The sequence below is a fragment of the Lathamus discolor genome, chromosome 4 (genome assembly GCF_037157495.1).
Source record: "Lathamus discolor isolate bLatDis1 chromosome 4, bLatDis1.hap1, whole genome shotgun sequence".
Lineage (NCBI taxonomy): Eukaryota > Metazoa > Chordata > Aves > Psittaciformes > Psittacidae > Lathamus > Lathamus discolor.
In genome coordinates this window covers 65,116,884-65,127,177 of record NC_088887.1, presented here as the reverse complement: position 1 = coordinate 65,127,177, position 10,294 = coordinate 65,116,884, and the positions used below count along the sequence as shown (strand labels likewise).

The 10,294-nt window shown below is 39.9% G+C and overlaps 1 protein-coding gene across 3 annotated transcripts in view; it reads right to left on the bottom strand.

The window, feature by feature from the left end:
* Positions 1 to 345: 345 nt before the first annotated feature.
* RASA3 (RAS p21 protein activator 3) overlaps positions 346 to 10,294 on the bottom strand; it is a 178,008-nt gene continuing 168,059 nt past the window's right edge. For all 3 annotated transcript variants that reach the window (XM_065677862.1, XM_065677861.1, XM_065677863.1), the window contains 6 exons: positions 9,590 to 9,696; positions 8,578 to 8,660; positions 5,260 to 5,471; positions 4,420 to 4,523; positions 2,486 to 2,669; positions 346 to 2,212 (listed from right to left, as the gene is read on the bottom strand). In XM_065677862.1, coding sequence (XP_065533934.1) covers positions 2,137 to 2,212; positions 2,486 to 2,669; positions 4,420 to 4,523; positions 5,260 to 5,471; positions 8,578 to 8,660; positions 9,590 to 9,696 — 766 coding nt within the window. In that variant the 3' untranslated portion in view covers positions 346 to 2,136. The remainder of the gene's footprint in view (positions 2,213 to 2,485; positions 2,670 to 4,419; positions 4,524 to 5,259; positions 5,472 to 8,577; positions 8,661 to 9,589; positions 9,697 to 10,294) is intronic.

The following is a 10,294-nucleotide window of genomic DNA, read 5'->3' as shown; positions in this document are numbered from 1 at the left end:
GTGTGGCTTGTCACACAGCGTTCCAGAGCCAAAGCTTAATCCACACGAGCATCCAGAGAGGACTGGTAAGCTCCAGAAGACCAACAGAGCTCAGTGTGCTCCAGTTTTGCCACCAAACAGGTTGTATTCAAAAGAGTGATGATTCCATAGGTTCATGAGCTGATATACATGCATAGTGCTGTCCTCTCAACTCTTTCCTCTTGTCCTTTCAACACGGTATCACCCCTACCTCTCAGCAGCAACAGCTGCTCACAAGGTTCTCCATCTCCGTCCAACTCTGAACAGCTGATTATGTGCCAACACCAGTGGCCACTGTGAATCTAAACAGACTCCAAATGTGCACAGTTTTCAGAAATAAAACATTTCTTTAATTGGCAAGTAGAACACACATTACAGGTCATTAGTATTTTATAAACAATATTAAGTTACAAATACATGTTAAAAATTGCAGTTCATGGCAGCTAAAAGCTTGGAGTCCAAAATGCATCTCTGCAATGCTTCATTACTTCCCTTTCCACAGTCTGCTGGGTGAAGATGAATAAAAGATCATTTATCATCTACTAGGAGGTGGTCTACGATATACTCAAACAAAAAGAAAACCTCATTCCTAAGAGCATCACTAACAAACAGAGGCATTCAAAGTACTTTAGCCATCTTAAATCATGTCAGATGCAATGAGGACATAGTTGAGAATTATTCTGTAACACTTTAAGCAAAGACACAGATATCTTCACATTAAACTGGTAGTTCAATGCTTTCTGTTCCAATTCAGCTTAAAACCAACACTAGCTTCTTCCCTACAGAAGCTTAAAGTCCATCATGCAAGGCTTCTGTGCCATCAAAGCTAGATGGTTGTAAATCAGACCCTTATACAGAGGAAAGTTATGGTGTACAACTAAACAGCATACATAAATATGTATCTTACATTTAGCAGATCTTTATTCCCCTCCTTAATGACTTTTGTTGGTATTAGTGAGATACGCAGCTCATCCCATTTTCACTACACTCAGAATATTAACAAGTTACCATAACGTGTGTTAATATACTAAATACCCTTTAACAAGTCTCCTTAGAAAAAGTACTTAAAAACATTTTTGGAAAAGTAGAAACCTATTTTCCAGAAAAGCAAGTGGTACTAGGATAGCATGGACTCCAGTGCTTAAACATTCTCTCAGAGAAACCCATCTTGAAGGCTTTCGTGCTGGGACTCAGTATGTCTCAGCTGCCAGTCTCGTATTCTGTTTATTTGTCCTTCTCGCTGTGGTGGCAAAAGGTCATCAAAATCAGCTTACCTTGCCTTTCAGTTGGCAGACTTTCAAAGATTCCCATTCATTGGACTGCGTAAGAGAGACATGTAGCTTTGACATAAGTTCATTTCTTTCTTACTCATTATTTATGAGAGTCAGTTTTATTATACCGCTGAGAGTGAATCTTCAAAACCGAAGTCTGCTGAACGTGTCTGGAGAAATGACTTTGTATCTCAAAAATATCAAGAGTACCATTCAGATCTGAATTTCTATTAAAAATTGTGCACATTTAGCAAAAATTATGCTGCTATAAAAGAAAAAGGCCTACTCCTTGGCCTGCTCAGAATACAAGCTACAACGCAAGAGATTACAACAGAGGGTTTTTTTCTCTGCTTCTTTTCTAAATGCAGGCATTAAAAGTAAAGTGTTACTAAGCTTTTCCTAAGTGAGCACACAGAGGTGTGGCATAATATACAATAACCAGGAACAAAAAACAGTAACAAACAACCATTCTAGAAAATGCTGCATATTAGCAGCATGCTTGGTTTCCGAAACATAAGGAATTGCTTGGAAGTTGTCCAGATGAAGTCCACACACCTTGATCATTGAACTGATCACTAGATTCCAAGAAACCAAAGCAAATTTAAAAATACACATGACAACAACTGCCTAGAAGGCAGAGTTTTATCATCTGTCAATAACCAGATGAATAAAGTGCATAGCAACTATTGTAACAGTTTCTTGAAAAGAGAATATGTTTAGCAAGTCTCAAAGTTTGTAAGCTTGACACTTATCCATACATTTTGCTACATGTGTGGCTTCCCTTTTGTTCTGCTGTTTAGCTTCATTGATCAGCCCTTCAGCACTGTCCTGTGATTTCCTTTGCACTTCATATGGAATGTGCCGAGATCTCCGACTGCTGCCTGATGTATGTCTGGAAGCTCTTGTCACCAATGGGATGTTCTCTAAAAAATAATAAAAAAAGGAAAAAGTATTATATATATATATATAATTTATATATAATTCTCTGTCAGGACATCAGAATGTCAGAACAGAACATTTTAAAATTCCTTATAGGCCTTTAAAATATTGTGATAGCAATCCTAAGTCATAATCCTACTGTCTATGTGTTTGACGGATATTTTTTGAACATGAATATGGCGAAGGCCAGAACATAGGCAAGGGAAATACCATTTTCCCAGGACTGTTCTCCTGTTTGGACAACCCATTATACTTACTGGCTTCCATATTTTGTCTTCTTAAATTTATCTCTCTTATACTGAGCATGCTCCTGCTCTAAAGTTCCAACACCTTCAATAATCAGCTTTAGTGTTTTATACGTCTCCTTAGGGTCATCAATGATGAATGTAGAATATTCTTCCTCTTCAGGTCCATCATACACAGATTTGCTGCCACAGGCCTCTGGAAAAGCAAGAAAGTATGGGAATAGGTATCAAATAGACATGAGAAAAAAAATGAGACAAGCAGACTGAAAATACTCAGTCTAGGGTTCATGCATTTCCTTGGTTTGCTTCTGCATGACAAGCATAGAACTGTGTCTGACAGCAACAGCAGAAGGAGCAGTTCGATGTCCTTTGCTGGGCTGCTGGTAGGCACAAAGTCTGTCCCATGCCCATTCCCTCCTCCTTGTCTCATAAGGTAAAGGCAGTAAGGACCTGGCTTGGTCCTTTGCTGAACAGGCAATGCTGTCATCTCAATTGCCACTAGTAGAACACCCCACGCACACACTTCGGGAACTCTGCCACAGGTCTAAGTCTGCCACTGTGCTGTTGGCTTGGCCTGCACAAGGTCAAGTATTCACTCATCAGAAGGACAGGTTGCATCCCTGAGCAGCACATACAGCACTGTGCAACAGACTGAATTCAAACCAATCACAGGCTGAAGTAGTCACACAAGCTGTTTTGCCACATCACCCCTAAAAGATAGCATCTGCAAATAAGCATAATCGAAGTATGTCATGACTACTGCCTGGCTGCCTGCTTCAGGACATATCCTAAGAAGAGCAACTCATACTACCTTTTTATCCTATCAGGGAGCTTTCCTGGCTATAAGATGTGGACACTGATTACACGTGAACATTTGCAATGTATTCATTATGTCATCTACTTCTGCATTGTAGCTGACAGTATTAGAAGAGGAGAGAGAATATTTTACTTTGTCTCCATTTTTCCCTAGCTTTCCAGCTTTACTACTTGTTCAGCCTCAGCTTTCAAGTTACCTTCCCTTGCTGCACTGTCTGTGCCAGACCTGTGTCCTTTTACCGGACACTGAAACTCGATGCTGGCTCTGGCAGTGAGGATTCAGAACAGGGGAAAGCTGGGCATTTGTTCAGACAGCTCGGAAGTGGTGGGGATCTTAAGTTTGCAACTGCATGGCAGCCAGGAATGGATTAAAGCGCTTTCCAACCCGGGTGTTTGACACCACTGGCTTATCTCATATTATAAAATAAAGTCCTATCTAAAGATCAGTGCCACAGTGAAGGCTTCCCTGCCGCTCCCTGTGCTAAATTGGTATTTCAAGTCTGGCACCATGTATACCGGATACTTTTCTTGGCATGTCTACTAGTAGTAACTTCCTCTGCTGCCTCTTTCTTTTAGACTTCACGTCAAATCTCTGCTCCCCTCAGCTCCTGAGGGTTTCCCAGCCAAATGATGATCCATGATCCATGGATCCATGGATTTTGCTGGTAATTCCAAAAGAGCCTTCTTCAAGAAACCATGTGTATTCTGATCTTGGGATCTGAATCAGGCAATGTGCACATGACTTATGGTAACACAAAACCATTCTTCACGGAAAAGTCAACTTTGCTGGTGCTTCTTTTCAGGATCAATAAACTTCTGATTTACTGCACACTCCGATTTCTTAATTCAGAGCACCCAAGCAATGCTCCGTGCCTGCACTACTTTAGGATGCTGTGGTTAAAATCTTATTTCAAACAACTATTATGCAAAGAACTTTGTACAGACTATGGGACTGAACACTGCACCAAAAATAGTTCACACAACTGCCTCAAGACAGCAGAAGGGAAAACAAATCAAATAATGGTCACTGTGTTCTAGGGTGTGATTCAGAAGGTTGGTCTAGCTAGAACAGCCAATTTTATATTTGCCTTTATAAGTGTATTGGAGATGCAATGATCTTTCATCCTCACCTTGCATTTTCTCCAATTTTGGCATGTACAAGTTGAAAAGAGAGTAGATGCGCTCAGTTTCTCTATCTCCATCTATATCCAGTTGTATATTTGCTGGCAGGCCTCTGTACAGCATCAGGAAGAGAGGCAGAAGTTAAATGCTGAACACTTTATTATGGTATGAAAAGCACTTAACAAGAATGAACATAAAAGTGAGTACTCATGAAAGGCAACAGATTGTGTGTAATAAAGCTCAAAACTTCCCATTCTTCCCAAAAGGCAGACAAGTTCAGACTTCTTTATGCCTAGATTTACCAGCATGCTTTCACTCTGATTTAAAGAGACTGTACCAGTATCCAGACATTTTGGTGAATTAGTCTGCTATAACCAGATGGAGGAGCCAAAGCACTGAACTCCCAAATGTCCAGGTTTTATAATCTGAGACTAACCACAGACTTCTTGCTTCTGTCATTTTAGATGAAAATTGTTTCCTACAAACCAGACAGTACCTCTTCACTTGGTAGAGGGCATGAAAAAGATCAGTTTAGAATTAAATCTAAAAGTAGATGATTGTCTGTTCCAAGAATTTACAAACTAGATCTTAAAGAGATTGCTGACATTTTTAATGACAGATTATGAGAACCGAAGTATTTCATCCTACAGTCAATTCCTATCAATGCCCTGAACTCTAAAAAGTTCAACATTTTGACCAAGATATGCAGATGCTGACAGAATAAACATTGCCTTTGAAAACACCATACTTGGCAGATCTTCTTGGTAACTGCATACCTGCAAGTCACGCTGCAGAGACACACATACCCCTGGCAGTACCTAAACCAACAGTATGTCGCTAATTCTTACCCTGTGCAGGGTGTGCAGCCAGGAGTATTGTCTGCAGTAGCTTTACAGCAAAGCCAGTGGCCATTCAGATAGGCAGAGGGATGGTAGACTGTGAGTCGCTTCTTGTTGCATTGGCTCACTTTGGTGAGGATATCAATCCAGTCCTTGGCCTCTACACAATTATTTGCTTGGATATATAGGACTCTTCTTTCAGGCTGGATCACCTGGAACATCTGCAAATAAGGAAATAAGCCACAGAATAAACCAGCAGAATTTGATGGTGAACCTAAAGCTCGCTCAGGCTGATGATTTATTACATGCAAAACACAGCATGCTAAAAGAACATATCAATAAATACATTTCAACACAAAATCAAGCAACAAATGTGCCCTTAAAACAACAAGACCTTTCACCTTGTACAAGGAATAAGATACTGTTCCTGTAGGAGATGATTTATAAACAGCTACTATCAACTTGCTGGTTGGGCCTCAACAAGATTTGTTGTCAGCCCCAGGGATGCAATTTCAGTAATGCTACAGCTCCGAGTTTTGGAAGGCTGACAGAGAAACTCAAAGCAGGGCTGAAAGGAAATGCTAGTCAGCAGAGGGCAGAAAAGAGGAAAATGAAAGTTTGGATCCTGCCTGAAGAGACAGTGTTGCTTTAATACTGCCATATCTCTAGGTTTTTAACACCTATTTCAGCATGATTCTTTCCTTTCAATAACTTCCATGTTTCTGCACCCATTATAGCTGCAATTAGCAAATCACAGCAACACAGTTTCTCTTTAATCGCCATTGGGTTGTTCGAATAGTTACACATTAATTCTGTATGATGGTTTGGGCACTGAAAATCTAACTACAGCTATCCTGCCTATTCAGAACAGCCTGAGACCTAAAATAGCACAATCACATTTATTTTCCTCCTGTTGAAGACAAGTTTCTGAAATACAGTCTTATTTCTTCATTAAACTGATCATGCACTGAAGATAACTAAGTTCAAGTTACTGATCTGAACTGCAAAGTTTGGAAAAGCAAGTGCCAAACATCGTTATTTCATCTACTTTCTGCAAATACTTAATTTTAATAAGTTTTCTTCTCCCTCAGGTATTCCTAAATCCCCCCTACTCTTACTTCAGTTATTCAAACCTTAATATACTTGCTAAGGAAAGCTGCAACAGTCATTCCCCTCTATTTAGTACCCCATGAATGTCAGGAAATAATTAGCAAGGCACAACACACAACAGAGGAGTAAGGGCTGCTAGTGTGATCAGCCCAGAACTGCCAAAATATACACTGAAGACAGTCATTTTAATAAAGCTTTTTAGGACATAACTGTCAATTCAAATCTGGAGAACAGGGAAAGAAGGAAGGAATGAGGAAGACTGGAGCATGCAGCTCAACCCTCCATTAACACAACTAGAGGAAAAAGAAATTTCATGTCCTGCTGGGGTCAATGAAGCCTTCTGCATTACAACAAAGGAACATATTTAAGGAGTATGGCTTTGTGTAAGGGGATACCAACCTAAGTGAACTAACATATGGCAACTGTTACAAGAAGCCCACAACTAAGCCAAGAATTTCAAGTGGTTGCAAGACCTCTACAGTAACAACCCTACCAGTTGCTTCTCAAACAGCAGAGAAGACCTGAACAGTACTTAAAGCCACACCACCTTCCCCCTCAAACAGTGCTTAAGGAAGTGAAGGCTACTGGCCATACTGCCAGACAGGCAGATTTATCAGGAGTAAGACACACTTGGTGCAATTCAGAGCACAGATACATAGGAGGTATTTATAGAAAATGCGAATCTTTAATCACATTTAACACTTATGATGGAATATGCATCGCAAATACACCTGCCATGGTGTTTTAAGAACTCTCTTCTTGCTGCAGTATTCTATTTATATATGGCAAGATATATGGGAATAGATTAGCATGGGAAGGTGATAATGGTATTTTCTACTGCTTATGGAAAGACTCTGAATCTTACTTTCCAGAATGGATGTAGTTACCCTCATTTCGCAGGTAATAGTGAATTTAAGCAAGCAAAATAGCACACCATTTCTGATTTTAACAACAATGGGATGCTAAAGGAATAAATCTTCACAATAAAGGGATATTTTGGATGCATTCTAGCCCAGTAGACTCAGCATAAGCTAAAGACTGCTATCACTGAGGAGCTGATCAGAACTACAGCCCAGCTCCTCCCCACACAGTAAATTTTATCTTAACCATGTGGCTACTTTTAGTTCAATCAAGTTATTTTGCAGAGTACAGCTGGCAGCAGTTCATCGTATGTTACAGCTGCCTTCTGATAGCTTGAGAACTATTTTTCAGCTTGCTTACTTTTGCCTATGTAAATAACAAGGGTTATAAACACCAGAGCCAGCTACAGTACAAGGAATATGTGCTCTAGAAGCAAGTGAACTGAAACTTATTCCATCTTTTAACAGAGAGATATGTGCTATCAAAATAATACCTGAGACAGGGAAAATAGTCAAGCACTTTGTTACAGGCAGTTGGTACTGCTTGAGGAACCTAATATCCAGGGCAGGTTTGATCACTGCCCTGCATGGTGTCCACAAACAGTGAAGATGGCAGGAAAGACTTGAAGGCAGAAAAGGTAAAACTCACAACCATTTATGTATATAAAGAAGTCTGTAGTAGATGCATGTTTAGAACTGGAAAACACTGAGTTGTTTTTCTGTTTATTTTTTAAATAAAACTTTTTAAAGACTGTACTCAGCTTTACAGGCAGAAAAGTACAAAAAAGACTCCCAACATCACCTAAACTGATCATGTCCAAGAACTGTTCTTACACAATGAATGGCATGTATCACATACAGAACCTGGCAGTAGTGTTCCAGCGAGAGAAGTACAGCTTTATTTTATTCCCTAATGTGGCAATCAAAATGCTAAACCATACTAGCACAGCACAGATGTTGCTTCGGCACAGGACCTAACCCAAATACGTACGCACTGGAAGGATGTGATCCTTCACAATTATAAGCAGCCAGTTCCTTTCCAACAGAGAGGACTGACAGAAAGGGCAGGGACTCGATCATCTTACCTGTGTCTGCCATTATGGAGCCCAGACAGCTGATCAGCAGTGGTCAGTACTGAGTGTGCTGCAGATCATGAAATCCAAGGACTGCTGACTGGGCTGTTAAGAATCTGAATGGGTTGTACTTTTGGAAACTCCTGCTACTATATACAGAACAAGCAGCTGTGGTTGTACATCTTTTGATAGAAACCCAATCCAGGTTACAAAGGGAAAAAGGCAATTCAGCTGGTGGATCTGGACCAGCCTAACAAGTACATTAATGAAGATGACCTACTTACATTTTTCATTTTAAAGGATTCCTCCTCCAGTCTTTCCACTGCCAGAATGTTTTCAATTGGAATGCTACACAGAGGGTGATCACCTGCAGAACAGACACACAGAAATACTGAGCAACTGGTTCACAACTCAGCTTCACCCTCTGCCCTTATTCTAAGGGCTCATTCAGTTCCTTTGTAGATCATTTTGACTCTGCAAGAAAAAAACCTCTTTCATTCAGCAGGGATTTACTAGCATGGTCCTTAAGCATTATCTTAAGTTCATTTCTGTTTCCAGCTGCACTATGTTATGCTAGCAGACCTCTTAGAAACTCACTGCTTCAGGAGGACACAGTGCATTTCCTGAGAAGGTGACAATGAAAGAAATCATTCCTGTCAGCTCAACAGAACTAGCTTGGTGGTGGCGATGTAAGATCTCAAAGTTGAGTGTGAAACGATGACAGGCATGATCTGAACATGTTTCCTTATCTTTCTCACTCCCTATGTATTTATATGATGGAAGGAAGTGGCATTCGTTGTGTACTACTGAACAGACAATTCATGAAAAGCACAATCCTTAATATCAGGCAACATTAAGTGAACACATTTTTGCAAGTTCAAAGCTTGCAGGCAAATCTCTTCCTACTGCAGCCAGCTGTGCTAATGCTACAAAAACAAGCAGAGATGCATTTGAGAATGTTCAATACTCATAGGGTATTGGTATGTGTATTCTTGAGTTTTGTTTCCTTGGACGATTAGCTAGGTAACCATGAAACCTACAGACGATATTGACAACTGATATTAGACAAATATTATAACATTTTCTGCTAATTTATAGGATACTGTGCTATCCAAGAAGGATTTTAACGGTCAGTACAGCATACTAAAAAAGGGCAAGAATATACAGGCTGATAGACTTGCCTGCACTGTGCCTTCTACTGTTACAGATCTAGATCTCAGTCTTCTGTTCTTACACAATCCTTATGAGTAATCTGTGCTTTAACATATCAAAAAAAGACTGGCAAACCTTTGTTACCTTTGCTTTTCTGGTATGTAAACTCATGGTTTGTGAGGCGAAACCATCTTTTCTTGAAGTTTTTCATGCCAAATCGTTTTCTTCCTTGTGCTCTCTTGATCATGAACCTAGTAAACAGGACAACAGTTGTTACAATACACTGGATTTTATGTATACATGCACATAAATATACGCATATGTATATTTACGTATAGAGATTTAGACCTATATGCATATATACATACACATACATGATGGCATTTGCGAAGCTTTAGGAGGGTACACACAGTGTTTTCTAATTATCGAGGCCTTGTATTGACCAGTAAAGGAAAGTCCAATTTGGACAGGTTTAGTGCACCTGTTAGTTAAGCCTGTCCTTCCCCCAGATTTAGGTAACAGGCAAGATCTGTAGCTCGACTCCTAGGCTACACAGGGGCTCTACTCAGTTAGCAGAACTGCAGTTTGTATGCTTTCTTCAGCTAAATCCAGTTAAAATTGTTTCCTACTACAGCAAAAAAAGGACAGAACACGGTTAGTACTGCTCTGCTAAGCTTGACCTGTTAACTCTACAAGCTTTTTTAATTTTATTTTTTTAAAGCTGTGAGAAAGCCTAAAAGATTTAGAGTATGTTTAATAATTAAAAGGTAGGTGTCAAGCCTCTGGAGCACAGGGACTGTACCCTTGCATGCTTTAGTCACTCTGAAGCTCTAGAAACAAACCCAGGAT